The sequence below is a fragment of the Lutjanus erythropterus genome, chromosome 17 (genome assembly GCF_056507025.1).
Source record: "Lutjanus erythropterus isolate fLutEry1 chromosome 17, fLutEry1.hap2, whole genome shotgun sequence".
Classification (NCBI taxonomy): domain Eukaryota; kingdom Metazoa; phylum Chordata; class Actinopteri; order Lutjaniformes; family Lutjanidae; genus Lutjanus; species Lutjanus erythropterus.
Genome location: NC_139333.1, coordinates 8,266,742 through 8,291,898, shown reverse-complemented (window position 1 = coordinate 8,291,898; position 25,157 = coordinate 8,266,742). Strand labels below are relative to the sequence as shown.

At 41.0% G+C, this 25,157-nt stretch overlaps 1 protein-coding gene across 1 annotated transcript in view; it reads right to left on the bottom strand.

The window, feature by feature from the left end:
- usp22 (ubiquitin specific peptidase 22) overlaps positions 1 to 25,101 on the bottom strand; it is a 29,673-nt gene extending 4,572 nt beyond the window's left edge. The window contains exons 1-7 of the mRNA XM_084740058.1: positions 23,977 to 25,101; positions 14,733 to 14,865; positions 9,672 to 9,785; positions 8,706 to 8,807; positions 4,383 to 4,549; positions 4,126 to 4,273; positions 2,752 to 2,854 (exon numbers count right to left, since the gene is read on the bottom strand). Of these exons, the coding sequence (XP_084596184.1) occupies positions 2,752 to 2,854; positions 4,126 to 4,273; positions 4,383 to 4,549; positions 8,706 to 8,807; positions 9,672 to 9,785; positions 14,733 to 14,865; positions 23,977 to 24,096 (887 nt within the window). The 5' untranslated portion in view covers positions 24,097 to 25,101. The remainder of the gene's footprint in view (positions 1 to 2,751; positions 2,855 to 4,125; positions 4,274 to 4,382; positions 4,550 to 8,705; positions 8,808 to 9,671; positions 9,786 to 14,732; positions 14,866 to 23,976) is intronic.
- Positions 25,102 to 25,157: the final 56 nt, after the last annotated feature.

The window sequence follows — 25,157 nt, the reverse complement described above, 5'->3', positions numbered from 1 at the left end:
CAGACATATAAGTGAGAGGGAGACAAAAGAAGGAAATAGTAAAAATTCTGGCATCTATTCCATCTTGGCACCATGGTTTAGACCCTTGCGCTCCTAAAATTGGCAGCTGAGCTCATTCGTCTGGGCGATGAAGATAATCCTGCTGAACATCATTCAGATGTGCACGCTGCAGCTTAGTGCTGGCAGTTAAGGATATAAAACAAATTACAGAGGCCGACAGCATTCGTGACCTGAGAACATTTGGGTGGAGATCTTTCCCAAAGAACTACTTTGGCCATCATAAAGCATTTATTTAAACTGCTTATATGATGCAGGGTTTGCAGCAGGTTTGGAGCCTGTTCCAGCTCACGTTGGGTGGGAGGGGTGAGGCAGGCTGGGCAGACTGCCACTGTGTCACGGGGGCCAACACACAAAAACATTAATGCTCACACTCACACCTACAGGCAACTGAAAGTCCTCTGCATGTGGGATGAAACGCACACAGATGCATGGAGAACATGCAAAGCAGATTCAGAATCCTCTAACCCAAGACCTTCATGCTTGTGTCTGGTCCCCACATTTAGCAGAACAGATTAAAATTGTTCAGTTAAGACACACTGACAAGATAACCCATTATTTGTTTTCTTGTTAAGCCAAGAAGCTGTAGCACAATTACATTTCGTTCAAAACTCTGCAGAGTTGCAAGGTTCAGTGTTGCCAGATTGGTTTGATGTTTTCAAGTCCAAAAATTACTCAAAACACATCCAAATTGATAAAAAAAAAATGTACATAATTAAAGATGATAATTTATTTATAGCCAATGCTAACAGTATTGACATTCATAATGTTTAGTATATGACACAGAAGTAAAACAAGATTTAAACTGTTCACAGGTGTGCTTGAAAGCAGATGCTCCAATGCAGCTATAAAACTATGAATCATTTCTGCCTTAAAAATAAAGCGCCAGCTCAAATAAAAAATGTAAAAGGTTTTATCTAACTTGGTAAGCTGTGACAAACCTTGACAGTAAGAATAATTACATAATACTGCAAGCATAGAGCTTTCAGTTGCAATGAAAATACAGATTTACAAAACACTACATGAGGTCAGATCAAAGTTGTGGTGAGTGACTGGATGTGTTCAATAATGAATGAATATATTTTTAATATGCAGTCATTTTTAACGTATTTAATCAGCCAAAATCCTGACAACCTGCCCAAGCCCATTTTAACGCACCCAAAACCAAAACAATTGGGCAGAAAACGGTCCAATCTGGCAACACTGCCCACATTACTGAGGTGTCTGGTTCACTACAGTGGCTCCCTTTAACATATAGGATGGAATTCAAAATCTTCTAATTACTTTCCAGGGAAAAATACAATTTGGCTTCATTAGAGAGTCCAACACTGAGTTGCTGATCTCATACAGGTCTAGGAGGCATCTAAAGCTTTTTTTCCACAGAGATCCCACAACCCTGCTGTAAAGGAGACCCGTTGTTACCTCAGTTTTGCTTTTTTACACTGAACCAAACAACGGCAGCATAATGCTGCAGCAGTGTGTGATTTTAGAAAGCACACCAGTGTTTGGAAGCAAATAAGGCACTGTTACTACTCCTACTGCCAGTTTAATGGTGGAACAACGATGCTCTCTTCCATTCAGGTTTCATATGTTTTAAACAGAACAGTGAGGCAGAACAATGCAACATTAATGCCTTCAACAGGATGTGTAGACGGGGCTTCTCCCATTAGAACAAGTTCTGGTTCCACTCAAAGCTAAGGACTTAGAACAGTCTCACTCTGGGGGTCTGATCAGCAAACTCTGCTAAGTATTCTAAATCTCATCTAACGGTGGATTTATTCTCAAAGGGATTTTACTGATGCCTCCCCATCCTGATTTGTTCTTACTTGTTTACATATTTGCTCATCTTTCATTTAAATATTTATTCAAATGATTTTCACTGTTGTTCACTGTCCACATTTCTTAGTCTCTTGTATAAATAACAAGCGAAAATGAGTTTTCACAGTGTTTGTGCAACCTTGTTTATCGACTTCATCCATGAAAATGATGATGAACACAGCCCTAAAGGTTTGGCTTCCTTATGCAGAAAAAAAATAGTCTGTTTACTTTTCTGATACCTACATCACTGCATAACTCAAATGTTCAGACACGCTTAACAATGCCAGCAATTTTATATTTTAGAAAACAGAATATTTGGCAATAGTCTGGAAACAAAAACATTTTTCCATGGTCTGTTTTTCCCATACTTAACAAGAGCTGAACGTAAATCAAGTTCCATACCTTTCCATACTGCATAGGAACCCTGTCCTAAACATCGTCAATGAAAAATGCATCTCAGAGCACAAAGCTCAGACACTTTCCTTAGCCACCAGGTGGAGCTAGAGATCAGCTTTACGGGCTGTATGCCATGAAAGGGTTTTCCTGTTGCTGCAGTGTGGCTGAACAGCGTGTGTATGTGTGTGTGCGTGTGTGTGTGTGAGATTGATGGTGCACTGTGTGAATGGAGGAGGCAGGAGGGTCACCTCAGGACAGGGACGGTGAGACACGAGTGAAGTCATCTTTTTGGTCTTTTTTTAACAACCGTTTTACAGGACAGGTATGCTGTAACATAATGGAACTGTGCTGGGAGACGATGCTGTTGTGTATAAGGTCATGACTTTGTTAATATTAGGTGTTCTAGAGTCTCTGGTGAGACCTGAAAGGGTTTTTCTGTTGTTCTTCTGCAGGAAAAAGCTCACACAGCATCACACTTACTGGCAGACTTGACAGGTGACGTCAGACTGCAGGCCCCCTGTGAAGATTTGGTCGATGATGCAGTTACAGTGGTTGGGGTTGTTGGCTTTCTTCCCGTTGTCGTCTGTGTGGATGTAAAAACACACGCGCACACGCACACGCACACACACACACACACACACACACACACACACACACACACACACACACACACACACAGAGTCACTAAAAGCAATGCTGTGTAACTTCACAGCCCCCCTCTCTTGCTTATGAACTGCAGAGACACAGAGATCCAACAGAGATCAGTGCTGTGTTTCTCCGTCTCTTTGTCAGTCAGTGCGTCTCTCTCTTCTCTTTTCATCGTCTCAACTCCACTCATCCACTCATCCCAACCAGCTCTCCTCCCATCACTCCTACGCTCAGCTAAAAGACCCCTCTCTGTCATTCTTCCAGTTTTTTTTCTTCACATCTGTCTCTGGGCCTGTTTACACCTGGTATTAGCAATTCTCTTCAGCAATCCAATCAGCTTTAAGTACAGGTGTTAACGCAACCAAAACACACTGGGGACGCGCTGAGATCTGATCGCTCAGACCACATTCAGAACTGGTCTGGGCCACATTCTTTCAGCAGTGTGTCCTTTGCAACATTGAGGCACCACCTATTTAACAGACATTAAGTTCATCATTTAGTTCACTGTAATGCAAATTTGCCTCTCTTACCTGCCAAAAAATTTAGCTAATGTTTATTAACACACTGAACACACATTGAACTAGTAACTACAATATCCCCAGAGTCCCTGACAAAACTGCAATTTTGAGAGTTGTTGAGTGAGAAACTGTGAAAACAGCTACAGCAAATTCGTTATCAGTTACTTTCTTGTAACTTCTGCATTAAATTCAATATATTTAAGTTGTTTCTTTCATTCGTACCAGTGGCTACACCCGTCTGAAGTGCTAAGTGACCAGTAAAGTTAGGAAGTTAAATGTGTAGAACAATTCACCTTTATATTTTTTCTAAATGTTTATGGAAAAAAAACGCACAAGCTTGTGAGTTTTTTAGTTACGAGTAACCATACAAACCATATAAAGAGCTGTCTACAATAAATGTTCGACATTAAGTTATCTTCTTTGTGTAAAGAAACATTTGATCTTTGCAAACTGAAATGATGTAGCTACATGTTTATTTATATAAAGAGCAGGGAGGGGAGATCTGATCAGAAGTGGTCACTTGAGGCATGTTGAGTGACATTATAATGCCAGGTGTATAATGATGTACTCAGAGCTGTTCACTAGTGATAGGATCACCTGAGGTGCATGTTAATATCAGGTGTGAACGGGCTCGCTCTCCACTTTTTGGCATGCTATTGGTCTTCTCTTGTTTCATTGTCTGTCTGACCTTTGCAGTGTCTGTGCAGGACGTCCAGCGCTGCAATGAGGAATTCGTGGGCGTCCTGCTGCTCATAGCCGGCCAGGTGACGTGCGTGAGTCCACACCAAATGGAGAAGACGGAAGGGGATGTGTGGCGATCGGTGGCCTGAGTAGAACTGTAGAAGAAAAGTGTGTATGTGAGAGTGACAACACCCTTTTCTATGCTTCCTATTCTTCTTCTTCCACCTATTAAAACAAATTCTTTAAAAAAAAGGGGGGGACTACCTCCTGGAAGAGTTGCGACATCTCACACACCAAACAGGAGTTGCTCTGCATCTCGCATTTGTGTCGGTCGGACAGGAAGAAGTCACGCAGCAGCGGCGTGTGTGTCAGTGCCTGGACGATGCAGTTCATGAAGCATGTGTTGCCCAGGTTTATCAGACCTCGCAGGCCTGAGGGATGAGAGAGAGAGAGAAAGAGAAAGAAGAAATAAGACACAGAAAACAAAGAAGACAAGAACAAATGGGTGGAGGGGGTGAGGGAGGAAGGAAGAAAAAAATGGAAGACAGAAAGAAAAGAGCTGAAGAGTGCCAGATCATTTTTCTTGGCTGCTGCAGTGGGCCATTGAAGCTGCAATGCTGTTAACGCTAGACAACCACACACACACACACACATACACACATGCAGTAATACTGTGATGTCCCTGAGGCAACGTTGGACTGCACGCAGGGAAACCCTTGTCGGATTACAGCAGACCAAACCACACACAGGCACAGACAGACGTGGGGAGATGAGGGGAGAAAAAAAACACAGAAGGGAAGAAGGTGGAAGGACTGAAGAAAAGAAAAGAGGACACAGGAGAAGGAGGAGGGAGGTAGTGTTCTCACAGATGAGCAGCCAGGCCTATAATTTCCCTCACCTAAGCTAGTGCCAGGGATGTTAATGGTGCTCGAGCAGATTCCTGCAGGCTGCTACAAGGTGTTAAACGTATGGCAGCTCTCCTCGGTGCCGTACGGTGCCAAACTACGACACTGTTTCACTCTAATGTTCCCTGTTGCTTTAATACTGTGCTGCTGCTTTTCTCTGAAGACAACAAGTCTGCCGCCCATATCTGCATGACAGACCAGTGATCACAGTCGTATGTAGGCTGTCGGCACACAGGATGTCACTAACCGTGTTTCCATCAATGTATTTTCATGCACATTTTGAAGTACTGCATCAGAAAAGGTTGATGAAAAACAAAAAACTTTGCCCTTTCGAAAAAGGAGTTAATGTATTTGAAGGGAGATCAAAACACTTTTTCTAAATAAATCCTGACACACGACTAATCAGCTGTGTCCTGACATCCCTCCAATGGCTCTATAATACAACCCCAAGTCCAAAAAAGTTGGGATATTGTATGAAATGTAAATAAACAGAATGCGATGATCTGCAAATACTTTTTGACTTGTTTTCAAATGAATAGAGAACAAAGACGAGACATTTAGTCTTCAGACTGATTAAGTCCAGACTTGTCTCCCACTGAAAATATGTGCAGCATTACGAAGCAAAAAATACAACAATGGAGACTTCAGACTGTTGAGCACATGAAGTCGTATATTAAGCAAGAATGTGAAAGAATTTAACTTTCAAAGCTTCAACAATTAGTGTCCCAAGTTCCCAAACGCTTACAGAGCGTTAAAAGAAAAGGTGATGCAACACAGTGGCAAACATGCTCCTAACCTTTTTAGGAACGTCTTGATACAAAACGAATAAATAAAGTTTATCAGTCTGAACAATAAATGTCTTGTCTTTGTACTGTCCTCAATTGAATATCGGAGAAAGAGCTTTTAAAAATCATTGCATTCTGTTTTTATTTACATTTTACACAATGTCCCAACTTTTATGGAATTGGGGTTGTACATCTATGATCAATATAGATCTGATATGACCTTCCTTACATGACTACATGAAACGAACATGTATTAATGTGTAGAGAGCATTTTATACATTGAAGTTCAACTGGTGCTAATGGTATAATGGTTTTCTGACTGGAGAACTGGCGCCACCTACAGCTTAACTTATCGTCTTTGTCAGAAAATAGAAAATAATAGTCAGAAAATGCCTCCTGCAAGTTTCCAGAGCCCAACGTGACTTTTATTTCTGTCCTACTAACAGTCAAAACCTGAAGATCTTCAATGTATAATGATATAAAACAGAGAGTACCAGACATGGCCTGTTATTCCTCTACTTATCAAAAGTGCTGTCAGATAAATTTTTGTCAAGATGAATTGTTTCCATGCTAGTTTTTCCAAAGATGCCCAAATTTGTTTGAGGAAATGCGATTTCTTTGTTTAAAGTCAAGTTCAGGCTCTTTTCAACTATTCATACAATAGGCAAAACAAGGCCGGTTTATTTGAATGACACCTTTAAACGACCAGGTAATTCAAAGTGCTTTACATAAGACAGCACGCATTAGACAAGAAACGCAGCAATATCTAAACAGAATAAATAAAAACAGAATAAAAGTGGTCCCAAATCTAATGCAAGTGCAGTGACAAACAGTTCTTTTAAAACAGGGCTTAAGACTTTACTGTGAGTTTGTTCCAATTTTGTGAAGCATAAACCTAAATGCATCTTCTGCTGGTTTAGTTTAGACCCTGGAGACAGTAAGCAGAGTTGTCGAGACCATCTAAGAGGTCTAGATGCTTCATAATCTCCTGGTCTTAGTGATGATTTGAGCAGCAGCGTTCTAAATCAGCTGCAGCTGTCTGATCCACTTTACACAGAGACCTGTAAAGACAGCGTCACCGGAGAAAACGCAGGTTTTCCTAAATCCTGCTGAGACATAATAATTCTTGATAAATTCTTCATGTGACAGGTCAAAACAAGTTCTGTGGATTATCTTGAGTAATCAGTTCATAATTTATGGAAAGAGACATTGCTGTTGAGTTTTTCAAAGGTATTTTTTGGTCGCTTTCAGCACCACGAGCTGAATGCAGAGTAGTTCTGTTATATTTGAGAGAAGGCAGACATCTCTAAGGCCGAAAAACTCAGCAATTCACACCAAAATGATCTGGATGAATAGCACTACAGGTAAGTGGAAAAGTCTCAACATTAAGGACCACCTGCTTGCCTGGGACAAGTAAAATGCCATGTTGGGCTTGTTAAATCTAGCAACTCACTTGCCCAAGCAGGCGAGTGGTATAAAAGAATTAAGCTATAATCTATTCTGGTAAGACATTTAATTAAGACATCATCTTGGAGTCTGAGAAACTGGGATGGTTATTTTTTTTGTTATTTTCTGACATTTTATAGACATTGCAGCCCTAAATTAAAAATGACAATTAACTTTAGTCTTTGCTGTTATTTGATAAACACTAATAAATAAAACAACTTGTACAGGAGCAAGTAAAAAGTCAGTTTGGGAAAGTAGCTTTCTGACTCACTTGCCTGACTGTGCAAGTGAAAAAAAAAACATGTCCCTTTTAATGTGGATATTACAAGTCTGAGTCAATGACCACACCCAGATCCTGGTCTGGTCTGTGGCCTTTCACGTTAGTGGCTGAAGCAGAGTACTGACTTTTAACGTTTGAGTTGTAGAAAGTTTTGGCACCTCCAGTCATTGATACTTACAGCGCTTGTGTGGGAACATTGTCACCCCAGATTAAAAAGGTCCTGCACATGTAAAAGTATGACTGAACTGTAAGTTAAATGGCTCAGCATGCCATCTGTCGTATTAAATCACCCTGAATTTTGCAAGGCCAATGACTGAGTCAACCAACTGGGACTTATTTCATGAAATGTAAGTTACAAAAAAAGAAAAAAATGAAAGCCCTCTAGTCAGAGGTGGGCAGCCCACCTCATTGAGCAACTTCTCCCTCACACATCCACCCCCTAACCCTCGTAAGCCCTTTGCATAATTTTGAAAAACGCTAAAAAGTAGCTAGAGTGTGGAGTCATACGCAAACCTGGGGGTGAAGTTACACTTTAATTGTCTCCTGCTGGGAAACAATGAGAAAATATGAAAGAGTTCACATATCTTGGCACTACAGCATGTGAAAACCTTGAACAGAAAAGCAACGTTTACAAAATCTTAAAGTTGGCTGATCAGAGATGATATATTTATCGGAAGCCTAAAGCAAATGCCCTCTGGAGGACTTTGTTTCAAATCTGAGCAGTTTAAAAAGTGCACATTACCTGAGGCTGTGCAACTCCTAATTGGTAAACTTCTGGAACTTCAAGGTATATTTGGTTTTTTATCTTTGTTTTGGTGTTCTTTGGAATTATTTTCAGTACTTCTGCATATTTTAAGGTTAATGTTTAGGTTCAAATCCTGAGCCTTTCACTTCTATTCAGGATAATTTGTATTTTAGTATGTTTCGTTTATATATAATAATGACTATTACTGCCAAAGCAGAGTCAAAACAATAGGTTCAACATAGCAACTCTACAAGATCACTTCTGCAACATTATGCTATTCCCTCTGACACCTCCATTGTGTCCCTCTCTTTGTGAAACTGAGCCATTGGCCCAGAATGACACCAGCTCTTTGCAGCTACACAGGCATCCTCTCTAACACCGCTGTGTGTGTGTTTGTGTGTCTATGAAACACAAAGAGATACTAACCAATAGTACAGTTGGAGGTGATTCTCCTCCTCTTGGGGTTGTGGCGGAGCAGCTCCAGTTCCCTCTTGGTGGGCTCCCATGTCGAGTACTTCTCCCCTATGCCTGGAACACACATCACACACATATCACACACACACACATATCACACACACACACACAAACACATAAACAAAGGATTGAATGCTCCTCTCTTCACTTTCTAGGTTTAAAGGGATAGCTCGTAAATAAGATAAGCAATAAACTGCTGTGGACGGGGACAGCAACAAACAGTATTTTAATCAGCTAAAAAGGTCCACCTCAAAAAAACCAAAAAAAGTCTATATAATTTCAAGTGTATGCTATATATAGAATATTTCCATCAATTTACTTTACTGTCACACGGGCTCTTTTGATAGGATACCGCAGTTATATAAGCCATATATTGCTTTCTTTAAACCAACCAAACTTTTACCTCACAGAACATGGGAGTGGCTTGTCTACCGCTGCCTCTAAACAAACTAAGAGACTGAGGCAGTGGTAGAACAGCAGCTTGTGTTTTCTGCACAGTAAAATTACTGATTTTGTCTCTTGGGTTTGGTTGGCATGGAGGAAGTGGCGGTTTTGCATCAGATAACACTGTCTGACGGCACCGTAAAAGTGGTGAAAAGATTAACTTTTTTTTTTAGCTTTAGCTTTTTTACGTGCCTAAAATATATTTTGCTGCTGACCCTGTCCACAGCAGTTCATTGTGTAGCTTTCCAAAATGGCATCTTCTGTAGCTAATGTCAGACTATTAATACCTCAACTTCAAATAATCTAAATGACTCCCTTAAGAAAAACAATTTCGCGTAATGTCTAAGATCGCTCCATTTTCACTTAAACCTTTGGAGTAAGAGCTGTAATAGTCATTGGAGACATCATACAATTTTGGAATGGTGTGTACACCACAATGTGTGGTATGGCTATGTGTGTTTAATGCTGTCATACCTTGCATTTTCCACGCTTTCCTCTGTTCCTCTTTGGCAATCTGCTCCATGTCTTTGTCATATATGTAGTCTTGGCACATAAAACAGTAAATTCCTCCATACAGCAGGTCAATAGCTGCAAAGAAAAAACGTGATGAATGAGGAGGCTGTTTTATTCAAATGTGGGGACACTCAGTTTATCTGTTTGTCAGAGGGTGAAAAAGGTCTGTGCATCGCTACAAGCTGTTTGAACGTTAACTGCCTTGTCTCTCAGCCTCTTTCCCATTCAGGCCACGTTGCCATGGTGCTGTGATGCCAGGTAGCTGGGCTTATCTGCTGACATATCAGCTATCTGTTAACACCATCCAGGAACGACGGAGAGACGCCCTCGAGAGATGGCGAGAGCAATGAGAAGTCAAAAGGTGAGGAGGAGGGAGGGAGGGAGGGAAGGAGGCGTCTATCTAACTGTGCAATCTTCCACTGTCACACACTCACTTAAATCTTCAAAACCGTCCTTCCGTTCCCTCTCCCCCTTCCCTCCTCACCTGCTCCGTACCCTGCAGCTACCTGTTTGCTGTTGCCATGACAACCTGCCTGTCGGCTTCTCCCGGGCTGTCATCCTCTGCAGGTATGAAGGGGGGGGGGGGGGGGACGAAGCAGGATGGAGGAAAGGAAGGAGAGAGGGAAGGAAGGAAGTAGACAACTTCACTGAATTGATAAGGAGAGGATGGCTGACGGTGCAAGCGCAATTAGATGTGATGCTTTCCACAATTCTGAATATCGAAAGGGTCATCAGGTAACCATGGGAACAGAAGGAGGGCAAAAGAGACGAGAGTGAGCCCGATATGAGGCTGTGAACAGCATCAACCAAATAGCTGTGAGTGAAAATGCATAAAACGGTCGAATGAAAGAGATGGAAACGCGAAAAAGAAAGGGGGAGGAGAAGCAGGAAGGAGGAGGAGGAGGGGCCGGGGGTTTAATGGAAGCTAATTCCACAGGGTTTGTTAAAGACGGCTTAATTACCTCCTCACCAGTCTGCTGAGATCTGTCCCTTTTTTAAAAAATCTTTTCTCTGCCTCTGTATCAGACTGTTTCTCACTCTATTTTTTGCAGTGTTTGATTCAGCAGCTAACCTAATTAAACTCACAATTACACTCAGTGGGAAACACACTCGCACACACACACACACAGACACCAGAGGGGGTCTTCCTGAGCTGAGCGATAACACAGAGCAAAGGAGGCTTCATAAAAACAAACTGGCAGATTCTCAACATCTGCCAAACCCAGCCTTTGTCATGGACACCCTGAGTGTGTTTGCTGCAGCACCGTTCTCCTCCGAACACCGCAGTGGAACGCACTTCACTCGAAGCTCAAACAGCCTAATTCTATTATGTGGAGAATAAAAAAGAAAGCTGGCGGGTGTAGAGCTGGTATCGCAGCATTCAGTCTAACAGGACGACGCCTTGTGTTGAAGAGAATATGCTGTTTCCAGTATCTTTTCAGTGTTGCTTCTGAAGTCTTGTTTTTGGCTCAGTGTTGTTAAAAACAATTGTACAAATGTCTGCACACTATGTGACTATGCTGCTGCAACATCAATGCGCCTGTGTTCCAGAGCTGTGAACTGCAAAGAGCATTTTCACCTTGCCAAGTGCTTAGCGTGTTGCTTTATAGTAGCTCATATAGTTGCCACCTGCACCTTTTGCAGTATGAATGCATAATGTTAACTGCCGCAGAGCGCTGCATAAAGTCTTTTGAGAGATCCTCAATGGGGTTAAGGTCTGGACTCTGTGGTGGCTAATCCATGTGTGAAAATGATGCCTCATGCTCCCTGAACCACTCTTTCACAATCTGAACCCAATGAATCCTGGCATTGTCATCTTGGGATGTGCCTGTGCCATCAGGGAAGGAAAAAACTCCATTGATGGAAAAACCTGCTCATTCAGAATATTCAGGTAGTGAGGCACATAACGTTGCTGAACCTCGACCTGAGCAACTGAAGCAACCCCAGATAATAACACTGCTCCTGCAGGCTTACACGTTCTGCACTAGGCATGATGGGTACATCACTTCATCTGCTTGTCTTCTTACCCTGACGCACCCATCACTCTGGAACAGGGTAAATCTGGACTCATCAGAACACATGACCTTTTTTCATTGCTCCAGAGTCTAATCTTTATGCTCTCTAGCAAACTGAAACCCTTTTTTCCCCGATTAGCCTCCCTGATAAGTGGTTTTCTTGAGACTACACAGCTGTTTGAGTTCTCTTTACTTTGTGCGTGTAGAAATGTTCTTACTTTCACTTTTAAACATAAACGTGGGTTGTACTGTTGATTTTCACCATTTCAACGTTTAAGTACTTATTCAGCTTTTAATAATGCTTTGGACAGTTATTAACACAATTTTAGTAGTTTCATCAATTTCAAATAATTTGACCCTTCTGTAACGATAGTAACATCTTTTCCGCGACCACAGGATATGTCGCTGACATGGTTGTTTAAGAAATGAGAAGCTACTCACTGCATCAGTTAAGGTTGAATAACTTGTTGCCAGCTAAAACATATTAATCACTGCAGTAATTATCTAATGGAAGACTCTTACCTATTTGCCTAGTTAAATCCAGGTGCTGACTTTTTTTGGCCAGGCAATGTATGTACATGTCTGTATGTGTGTGCATGTACAATACTTCAACTGATATATATATATAGATTTACATATGTATACGAATAGCATAAATGACTAAATTAAGGATTTGATGTATATAAAAAAATTGGATAAGGGCTAATATATATGAACACAGTATAAATATTATTTGTTATAGTATTTACAGAGACAAAAATATTTAGTCTGATTTGATACATGTGTATGTATGTATGTATATAGACAAAAGAAGACATTTGAGAACAGGGCTTCAGGAATCGAGAAAATGATTGACAGATTATTCGACAATTAAAATAATCATTACTAGTAGGCCTAATATCATTATCATCCTTTCTTTGCACAAAGGCTACTTCCCATCCTACCTAAGATTGTACACATTCAGCAGTTGTTACACTGGGATGAGATAATTCACAGCAATTTTCTCTGTAATAATTTGGTGATTTGTGTGCAATATTTTGATTATTACAGGCCGTGTGTTGCTGTGGGAGTAGCATGGACGGGGAAAACAGCCAACTGGTTCTTGGTGTTCAGCAAACACCCACGTCTTTTGTTCAAATCTGGAGCCATCCAGATTGTTGTCTGTTTGATGCAAATATTTAAATCAGTGAAGTGAAATACAACTTTCCCATTTGTCACGGTGAGCACTTGCCAACAAAGCGACCTCCGTACGAGCTGTGCCGAGAAACACAGAGCGGTTGATGCATTTCTGAAAATAGAAGCTTTCTCAGTCATTTTTTTAAGGAAGAATATTTAAACAAACCCGCTGCCGATCATCAGAAATCAGTGATGTGTGATGTTTTCATGTTACCTTTGCTGACCTGGAAATAATAATCCTGTCAAAACAAGGCGGAGGCAACTCTCCTGTTTGTGTCTAACCCCATAAGCACACACACCACTGAATATTTTGAAGGGTTGCAGAGGAAGCTGACTGAAAAAAACAGGGAGGTGCACCCAATAAAATAGATTCTTAGGTGCTTCATTTTAATCAGCCAACAAGACAGACCTCAGTCTCTATTCATTAGTAAGTTCACTAATGCATATATTCCCTCTAATGGGCTACATGAGGCCAAATACACAGGTGACATTCAAATCCCCCATGAGGCCGAGCCTTTTAGACTGTGTTGCAATTATGTTGCACTGAGTTACATAATAGCTCTCTGTATTGCTCTTGATTATTTTGCTTGATTAAATGCATCACAAAACTACAAATGTGTCCCAGTCCAATATACAGTATAACTAGCTCAAGGACCTTAAAAGGATAGTTTGGAATTCTTTGAAGTGGGGTTGTTTGAGGTACTTAGCGATAGTCAGTGTGTCACCTACAGTACATGGTAGTCAGCACGCCTCTAGTTTTGAGAAGCAGCAGGAGTATAAGAAGCTGAGAAATACACTGCAGTGGACAGGGTCAGCAGCGAAATACATTTTAACCCTAATTTAGTGTATGTGATATTTAGAATATTTTTACCACTTGACTTTGTCATCAGACCGCCTTTTCCAACAAGAAACCCCCTATATAGAAGCCAAATGGAGTTTCTGGTCTATCGCTGCCTTCGATCTGTTACTTTGTGTTACTGTGTGACTTCGGTATTTAAAAGGATGGTTCTGATTCACCAAAGTCACACAATAACAAACAGTTTGAGGCAGCCCTACACCAGCAATTCCTGTGTTCAGCGAGGTACAATTACTTATTTCGACAAAAGAGTTTGGTTGGTTTGGAGAGAGTGACATCTGGCTTATCTAACAACAGTTTCCCACCAGAAAAGGTTGTCTGGCAGCAGAGTAAAGCCTTGAAAATATAGCGTATACTTTAACTGATATAGATTTTTTTTTGAAGTGGGTTTTTTGTTTTAGGTGGCTGAAACACGATTTGCTGCTGACCCTGTCCACAGCAGTTCATTGCTTAACTTCTGGTGCGCCTGCTGCTTAAAAATTGGGGCATGCCGCCTGCCATCTACTGCAGGCAATACACTGACTACACACACAACCCCTCTTCTCATACAATCTCACTTCAAAAAACCTGAACTATCCCTTTAAATACACAAGACACAAACACAAACCCTCTGGTGTTTATGAACCGTCAGCGCTTTATGCAATCACACCAGGCTACGTCTTCATTAGCCACTCATCTGTATAATTAGCCGTTTTAGCAGCCTTTGTTTTGAGACAAGAAGCATTACTGATGGCGTTGTGTGTGGGTGGGTGTGTGTGTGTGCATGGTGTATAGACTGTGAGTGTGTCTGTTTAGGAGGCAGGACCAACTCATTTACGCAAAAGGGGGCTAATTGCAGGTCTGGATGCCTGGTGTGACACCCTGTGTATAACACAAGCCTCAAAACACACCTGCTGCAGCTGCACCTGTGGACACTGTGAATGCCTCTGTGTGTAACAGTGAGAGTGTGTGTGTATGTGTTATTATGTGCCATACCTAGGTTATGCCGTTTGCTCTTGGCATGTTCATGGATGTGTTTTTTGGCAAAGCAGGCGAAGAAGACGCAGTACAGGCAGGAGTGGAGTCTGTTGAGGTGGGCGCCGCACATGTGGCAGATACATGACTTGGCCTGGAAGACAGGGGGAGGGGGTGGTGGAGAGACATAAACAGAGAAATGGTTTATGTTGCACCAATAGAGACACATTTGCAACAGATGTGGTACTTTCTTGTCTTTGTCTTTGTCCTGTTTTATTTTAAGATATTTGTTTTTTAAAAACATGTTGCATTTTGTTTTGTCACATTGCAAATCAATAATAAACACTAACAAATAGTAATTCTTCCTTATTGCTGGTTCCAGATGGAGGCTGTAAAAAAAAAAGTTGATTTTAGCTATTCATTTTAGTTCTGTTCTGATCCCCACCACCAAGAAATATCCGGCTTTTCAGCTACTAATTACTCCTCTATGTTCACCAAATAGTTGCAAACTAACCAACACAAACAACATAACAAAACATCCTTCCAAATGACAATGAACAATACATCTAGTATGAGGGATCAAACTTGGAAAGTGTCACTGTGTGGAGCCCTACCTCAGGGAGCACGGCTTTGGTTTTGTATCCAAATGCCACAACACTGAAACACGCCAGATGGTGGCCGTCAAGAACCAACTGGCTGTAGTGTTTGGACCCAGACAAGTGCAACATTGTGAAGTGGAAGAGGTTTTTCTTCGATAAGAATCAAATTTACTTGACCTTTGACCTCATGGATCACAGCCTGTGTTCGTACACAGAGAAAAAAAATAACCAGGGACTTCCCATGACTGAGCTGAGACCAGTTGTTCATCAGCTGACCACAGCCCTTTACCAACTAAGTGCCACAGGAATTGTCATGCAGCAGCCATTGAAAGTGTCAGCCTGCCAGCTTGGTGTGTGTTTGGGGACCACCTGGTACAGGGCATCAGAAATTATACCACATATTCCTTTTAATGAGGCCATAGAGATTTCTTCATCATAGAGACTCAAGGCCAGCTAGCAGATAATGCGCTGGACTGTGGGCAGGGTACCGACTTTTATTTTAAGGTGCAAAACAACGGCCAGCAGCGCTAGAGAATTCACTCACCAGAAGAGTTTACGCACGAGACAGGCTACCCAGATAAGGAAACAAAATAATTTAGACTCTGGTGTCTTGATGACCTTGAGCAGCAGAAGGGGATGAGAAGAGAAAACCACAGTTATCAGCATGGACCTGATTAAAAGGATTCTGGAACTGGAAAGTGGCCGGCGCATCAAACCCCTGGAGGTTTGGGGCATCCCTGTAGCTCAGTTGGGGGAGCGTGGGCCCCATGTACCAAGGCTATCAGTCTTCTGCAACAGCCGCCAGTTCAACTCCGACCACTGGCCCATTTGCTGCATGTCGTCCTCTCTCTCTACCCCCTTTCCTGTTGTATCTTCAGCTGTCCTATGAATAAACCCCAGAGGTTCTACAGCATCCTTTCCTTGCTCACAGTGTCTCACAAAGCTCCGGTGCTGACAACTTGAAGACAATAAACACTGAAGAATCACCTGAACTGAATCAGAGGTCTTACTGTTATAAGAGAGAAAGACCAGAAAATATTCACTGTAATGTCAAAAACTCCTGTGCAGACATCTCTGACACATATCTGAAGTCAGTCACGAGTCTTATAGTGTTCAGAGCTCCCCTGCCAACAGCTTAAACACAAGAGACAGGGAAGAAGATTCACCCGAACTGGACAACCCTGTAAACATTCTTCTCATGACAGAGTTAAGACAAGTCATTCATCAGCTGGCCACAGCCCCGTCCCACCTGAGATCCATAGGAATTATTCATGCAGACCTCAAACCTGACAATGTTATGGTTGTTGACTGCACGCAGCAGCCATTGAGAGTCAAGTTAAGTGACTTTGGCCTGGGATGTCTAGCATCTGCCTTCAAGTCTAGTGTCTGGTACAAGCCTTCTGGCACAGGGCAGCAGAAGTAATGACAGATTTTCCTTTTAGTGAGGGCATAGACATGTGGTCTCTAGGCCTATCAGAACCGACTACAGGATCGAAAGCAACAGCCAGCAGTACTGGAACGTCTGCTCAGAGATAACAGACAGAAGAAAAACCTTCAGTCAGTCATCAGTCTTCCAGGAATCAGACAACTGCACCACAAAACAGTCACTGCAAGGTTGTGAGCGCCAGTGTCCACACCCTAGACACAACAGTTGTTAAAGAAGAAACTGCTGAACCCAGTGGTATCAGACAGCAGAACCAGAGAACATTCACAGAACGGGTGAGAGTTCCTGTGCCGATATCTGCAAAGAGATACTGAATACTCAAGAAGAAACACCAGAACTCAATCAGCAGTGTTCTGGGTGTCAGACAGTAGTATCAGAAAACAATCACTGCAGGGTTGAGAGTTCCTGTGCCGATACCTGCAAAGAGATACTGAATAGTCAAGAAGAAACATCTCCTTAAGTTAGTCATCAGTGTTCCAGGTATCAGACACTAGGACTACAGAACACTGCAGCGCCAACAGTGCCAAAAAAAGGCCAGTCTGAGAACAATGCTAAGAATGGCCACTGGTTAAGATTGTACTACTACTACTACTACTGGGTTGGGTGCTCTGGTTTCTCCTACCTTCAATAACATATTATGTTATATGTGGTTGCTTTAAAAAATTACTTATTGCATTTTTGGAGTTTTCTCTGGGTGCTCCTGTTCACCCAGCATCAACAACACATTGTTGCATTAAAAAAAATATTTATTTTTTTTCCTAAATGTATTGTTCCCTCCTAATTTGTTTGACATAAATTTACTTCTGAAATCATAAACAGGCATCTCTCCCATTTTTGTCACAGTCTAATTGCCACGCACACACACTGCATATAGTACCACATACATACATATATCAACTGTTAATGATTAAAACAGTCCTACATATTCTGTTTGATAGTCATGTTGGAAAGACGAGAGAGGGGGCATGACTGTGGATGGAGGGGAGATAGCAACAGTTCAAAAGCATGCAGATGAGAGGCTGGCATTCCAATGAGCCAGCATGAATATGAGGAGGTGAGAGGAAATGAGCAATGCCTGAAAGAAGAATAAAGAAAATAAGACATGAATGACAAGAAAAATGGAAGAAGGCAGGTACAGACAGGTAAAGACAAAAGGAGAAAATCAAGAAAACAATGTCTGATATTTAGAGACTAATTTGATACCATTGCAAAAGGTTGATGTCAATGTCAGATTAATGTATGTGTTCAGAAAATGCTGATTTAAATTTTCCCTTCAGAGTCCAATTGTACAGGCAGGCAAACCTCTGACTGGTCAGCAGAGCATTTCAGTGACCGCTGATGTGCTGCATTGCCTCGTGTCTGTGCCATCATTACATTGTAAGCTAATGTTGCATGAGAATATTAAATACCCTGGTTTGAAGGTGGAAAGGCAGTGCTCCAGTAGCATCTGATGCATCATTGCAACAATCTTTGAGACATCTCCCATGACCCACGGTGACATCTTCAAACAGACTGTTATACACAACAAGCAATTGTTATGTGCACAGTACTGATGATTGTCAAAAATCTTACTGTGTTAACATTTTGTGAAAGCACCAATAGTCATCCCTAAAATACTGTCGTAATATCAAGAGTATCTCATCAAAAATACTGTGATGTTTAATTTTGTCCGTATTGCCCTGCCTTTCATAGATGACATAGAAGCCGCTGATCTCCAAAAAGCTGGAACTAGGGTTTGTTTGGCACTTTTGCTAAAAAATAACTTAAAATATTAATCAGTTATTAAAATAACTAATGATTCATTTTCTGTCAATGGATTTTCAGATAAAACAATATTTCATTTCTATTGGCAAAGATTTTAAAAACTGCAAGAGATATGTATATAATCCACTCCATTCTGTGTACAGAAACTGGTCAATATTTTGAGAAATACACTTAGTTTCTTCCATGAGTTAAATGAGACATTTATCACCACTTTAATGCTTAAACATGAAGCTACAGCCAACTCAGCTTAGCTTAGCTGGGGTAAACCGCTACACTGCCTTTGTCCAAAGGTAACAAAATCACCCACCCTAAAATCACTATTCATCACATTAGATGTTGTTTGTTTAAGCAGTACACAAACCAAAAAATACAAACTACAAGCAAGTCTAGCTATTTCCCCATTTCCGGTCTTTATGCTTTGCTAAGCTAAGCTAATCATCCCCTGCCTGTAGCTTCATATTTTACTGATAGACATGAGTGATATTAAATTTAGGGGACACAATATCATGTTTTGTGATACTGGATCAATTCTCAAAAATGCTATATCGTAATTTTTTGATGCATTAAAAGCTTTGTGGCAGTGGATCATTTTGTGTTTAGTTTAAACCCCTGGCTTCTAGATAGCAGTGTTCTCTCAATACTTCTCTGCACTGCCCTGACTGCATAAAACTTTTTGCATTTGGTGGTGTGTTCTTTATACTATGAGAGTTTTCCTAAAATTAGGTAATAAATAGCATTATATCACCTTGCTTACAGAATTGCAATGCCACAATATATTGAGTCATAACCCCTGCATTGTGATACCTATTTTATCACCAGATTTTTCCCAATACACAGCCCTGTTTATCCTCTCATGTCATTCTCAGCAACAAAGCAGGTGCATTTAACAAAATTGTCAATTATTTCCCTTAACCAGATTCAAGTATTGATTTTGGAAACTCCCTCCTTAAAAAAAACACCTAGGAACAGGTCACCTTAAAAGCTCTTTGGGTTTTAACCTTTGATGTGAGCTCATGGTCAGATATTTCAATGTATACCGATATAAATTACTGATTATTTTGGCATTTGCTTGGCATAGCAGCCTAAACATGGACATAGATACAAAATGAAAAAATAAGAACTCCAAAAACACTGATTCTTATTCCAGTCACACGCACACATCCCTCCATGCATAAGTGCTTAGATAGCACATGAATTATGAAAAGGCATCAATATGCAACAGTCTCTCCTCACTCATTCTTGCGACTGTCAGTGTTACAGTATGCATGTGTGTTTTTCCACTTCCCGAGAACATTGTATTCAGGTAGGAATTTGTGTCTGCCCATCAGTCGACATATCCTTACATCCTTTATTGTCATGCCAGCAAGTGTCTGAGCATACATATGGAGTAGTTATGAATATACAGCAGTTCATGTGCTAACTTAGAGGCCATGCGCTTAGTGAGGTCTTTTAACACCATGAGAACACCCCGAGCTCTGTCCATGTCATATTTCTGAGCGCACTGCGATGTTTAGTGACGAGCCAGGAGAAGCGTAGGAGAGTGTAATGGGCTGGAAGGATCCTGGTTAGAAGTGTAAGCGAGGACATTATCACACTGTGAGCCAAATGCAACAACATCTGTCTCGTCCACTGAAGGGAAGGGCCTGCATCCAGAGGAAGTGTCAAGATAGGTCAATTAAAGGACTGTTCTCTCCAAAAACAAATACTGTATATTCTTTGAAAAAAAAGAAAAGAAAAAAGGGGAAAGGGGAACTTTAAAAAGACAACAACAAAACTAGCACCTCAACACCTTTCTCAATGTTTGCTATCTGGTCCTCCATGATGAAAGTGGGACTGATTACATTACAATATGAGAATATAGGTGATTAAAGGAGAGATATGCAAGACCCTAGCTTTCAAAAATGACCACTGCATTCCAGATAGCTTGCAATAACCTGTGTGGTTTATGGCTTAAGCCCCCCCCCCATCCTGCACAGACTTGAAGCTCAGGCAGGTAGCTTGCAGGCTGCAGGGACACTAAAGCTAAATGAGGGAAAGACAAAGTGCAGTGACAAGCAACAGACATTCTGCACCAGATTATGTACTGGCTGTAGTGCTGCTGTCACATAGGCCAGTATTTCAACATGTCATGGCCATTTTAGGTTTTGCTATAGTAAATACATTAAATATTTCAGCTTTAACTTAACAGCCAATGTAAAATATTTCTTAGACCACCAGCTTTGAGTCTATAAGCCATTTACCCTTTTTCAAAATGACTGTATTTTGTGTCGTTGAACTGAGTGGAGGCAGCAGCAGTGGCACAGACTAACAATAGACAGTCTTTGGAGGACTTTGAAGAAAAGTACTGCTGATTCTGGTACTAAGCTCAGACTTTGAATAGGACTGATTCACAAGGTTTAGTGGATCTGTGGTCTTATTTTTTGGTGGTGCAATCATAATATGGTTTTCTGCAATGTTGAAATTGCAGGAGGTGCAATATTTGTTAAAGGCAGAATGTGTGTCAAAAAACTTTGAAATTAATAAATGTTGTGAGGCAGAGATGCCCTGTTCTACACATCAGATTTTACAGACTTAAAAAAAATCTTCATATAATGCAGATTCTGAAGAAAAATCACACCATAATCATTTTAGCATGTTTTTCAATCAAAATAAGACTAATTATGCAAAAAGTATCATTACTTCTAATATCCCAAATCATATCCCAACTGTAATACCAGTCAAAATAATCACAATTGGATATTTTTTCAAAACTAAGCCCTAGTTTCTACAGCACTGCTGCTGAGTTTCACAGCCACCATAAGTTGATAAAAGCACTGAAACATTAATTTGACTTCAAGGGAATCATTATTTGTACATGCAAAATGAAACATGAAGATGGGCAATTATGAATGTACCTGTGGCATAATTAAACATTATAACATGTGATGGCAATGAGAATGCATCATCTTGCAAAACTCCAATCATCATTCACACTGCAGTATATGATGGGAAATGAGTTTGAAAATCCAATGCACCTGTCACTTTGATGTGATTAGACACTTGTGTGACTGACACCGTAGCCAACCAAAGAGTGGAGCCTTTGAATTCTCAAGGTGAACAAATGCTTAAAATTCAATCTGCGTCAGAAGGTCAGTGGACTGGTCTGATGCAGACTGAATGTTGATCGTGATCATCTGAGGCTGACAGGGTCAGCGTGAAGTGAGAAGTGAGAGTGAATGATTGAAGACTTGTCTCATATGTGTATGTAACTGAGCCACGATCAATAAAAATGTAGTGCCAGGGGCAGGTAATACGTGGCAGGGATGCAAGCCCTCCTGCCAGCTTTGTCCGCTCTTCGGGGAAGGAGTCGGGCAATTACGGCAGGAAGAGACCCCGCAAATATTTACACCATTTATTTCAGTAAACATGCCTCCTGGACTACCAGCTTCCACTGATCCCAAGCAGATGACAGGGGACGCAGGGTTGTCCCAAAGCACATTCAAGTGCAGGATGCATGCAGCCTAGCACACACTCTCACACTGCAGATGCAGGCACTACATGCTAATATTGTTCACAGCTGCTCTGTACCCACACTATGTGAATCCAGGGCTGGGCAATGCATTACATTACATTGATATCTTGATATGACACCAGATCTTAAATTTTGGATAAAGTTATATCAGGATATGTTGTTTTTTCCTGGGTTTTAAGGCTGCATTTCAGTGAAGAGATGTCATTTTCTCAACTCACTAGACTGTTCTAGCTTACCTTTACTCATTTAGTCATTATATCAACATTACTGATAATTAGTTAAAAATCTTGTGCTGTTATTTTTGTGACAGTACCAACAATCATCCCTATACTACTGTTGATTCAATGGAGAAAAAAGCTTATTTGATTCCGCTCATATTGCCCAGCCCTAATCATAACTTTCCACTATCTGAGAATATACAGCATGTTATTTTAGAGAAAATGTGCGTATTTAGATTAGAGCGATCGATATTATGATGGAATTTGAGACTAGATATTGTCCCGGATTTGGGTTATCATAATATGGCACAAGTTTTGTCTTTAAAGGCTGCATTACAGTAAAGTGAAGAAATTTCTGGACTGGACAAAACGCTTATATCCACTGAATTGATGAATAGTCATCAAAACACAGGATTTGAGCTGTTCATTTGGTGAAAAATTATGAACAAGGCAAAACAATGAGAAAAAAATCAGTAAATACAGACAGAGGGGCAGGGTCTCTGCAGATACAGCCACCACCACATATTTCTACTTGGTCATAAATGATTATTTAAACAGATTATGTAATAAGAGTGTACACATTTTTTTTTTTAGGAAAATGTTGCAGATCATACCTTTAAATGCAAGTGCAATAACATATAATAACAATAACAAACACTGTTTGAGAATTTATGGTATGTTATTTCAGAGAAAATGTGTATATTAACATATATATATGTATATTGTAAAGTAACCTACACATATTAATATATCATCTGTAAGCCATATCATCCATTCTTATTTGAGATATATATATTGGACATCGCAGCATGGCCTAAAAAGAAAGATATTATTTACTATACACACACACACACACACACACAAATATACATATATACGAATTCAACCTGTTTTAAAATGCATTCTCTGATGTAACAAAAGACTTGAGATACAACACAAAAGCCTAGATTTGTTTATTTTTCATATAGTTCTTTTATTGCCCCTTTCTCTTCCTTGACTTGTTTTGATATTCTAGGTCAGTATATGTACGTACACCCCATGTAACTGTAATAAAAAAATAATAAATTTTATACCCCAGTCCTGTGTGAATGTTTACAATAAACATGTCTCAATACAAGATGTTTTCTTCTGCTCACACCTGAGAGGCTGAGAGATGACACACTGCTTTTCTCGTTAAACCTGATACTGTCATGCGGTGCTGTGATGCCTGTCTGTCATGCCATCATGGCTTGAGGTTTGTGAGGAAAAGATTCACGAGTGTTTTAGTTCATTTTAAATCAATTAATGTCCCCTAACCGAGGAAATACCACCAAGTAATGTGTGCCCTGCGGTGTGCTGGTGGAAGGAAGTGGAGCCACTGCAGGCGCAGCGCCAATGCAAACAGATGCACATCAGCTTTCTAATCTGTTATGCGGTCTGTAAGCTTTGAAGTGAGCTAACGTTCAGTTAACTGGCTGGTAGTTAAGCTTCAGTTTTGGCTGTTTTGCACCTCTGACGAGTCTGGCAGGTGTTGAGGTTGGTATTTAAACTAGTTCTAGGAAAAGCTCGACTCGGAGCGTGGGTAGTATTTGGCTGAGGGCGAACAGTAGTTTGGCATTCAGAGTGTCGGATGTTTGTGTTGTTTCAGAAGGGCGGGGAAGTGTCCACGCACATACACAAACACGCATCCCGTCTCTGTCGTACGTTAGAGCTCCTTACAAACACTCGTTCCCACTCTGTCACTTGTTACCTTGCGTTTTCTGGTCTCTGCCGAGCCGCTCCACACGAAACACTGATAAATAACCCTCAGGTTCTGCTTCCAGTTGTCCACTTTGAAGCTGTTCACATGGGGGCAGCCCGCGGGACTCATGGTAGTCACAGCATCCGGCTTTCAAGTGTCCTCTGGGCGATGAAACCTGTTCAAATCCCTCAGCGCAGACCCAGTCCAAACGGGCTGGCTGGTTAGCTTGCCAGGTTCGTTATCCACCGATTGCTGCGCTCTGGCTAACTGAACATGTCCTGGTTGCAGTAGCGGAGACACACGCAGTAGCAAACATTAAGACGACTTTTCCAACAGTCCTCTATTGGACATGACATACTAAGTGTGCATTTATATCCAGAATAGCGGTGTATGTATAGTTCTTCACATTCGCTACATTACATGTTAGCAAGCTGGCTAAAGTTGGTTAGCACTGGAATTTCAACAGTAGCTTACACGGTGACTGTCGTCAAGACCCACCCTCATTCAAACCGGTGGACCAATCACGAGCGAGTGCTGCCTATGATTGGCGTGTGCCAACTTTCTTTTCCCGGTTAAGTCCCGCCTCTACGAAGTGGGTGCTCCGTCGTAATTGGTGAGTTTTTCTCCTGCGAACCACATCCGCCTGTATGAGGACGTTCATTGGCTAAAGCATCAATCAGCTTCATTGTATCAGGCAGGAATGTTACAATGTGACAATCAGGAGTGGATGGAGATTCAAATCCACTTTACAGACAGCACACCAGATAGATGAATCTTTTCACAAAGGCATGGAAACCAGAGCTATATTCTTAAACAATTTATTATTAACAGATCCACAATCGCAAAGCTCAAGCTCCCAAATGACATGACAGTTTGGTTTCATCTGTTGACTTGTAATAACAAGCTGTCAAAACGGTTTTCTATACAATGCTCTAGCGACCTCTAGTGGATCCGACCTAAAAAAACAAAAAAAAGAAAAGGGAAAAAAACAAAAATCAAAAAAAACAAAACAGTGCACCAGATTGTGACTCCTCCATTGTGCCGAGTTTGGTCAAGGGCATGTCCAGATACAGATTTGTACAGATTTCATATTGATGATATCTACATTCAAACCAAAAGGAGTGCGAGGGAAACGATCATTACAGTCTTTAAAAATGCAGAATATATCAGATTTATTCCTCGTCAGTCAT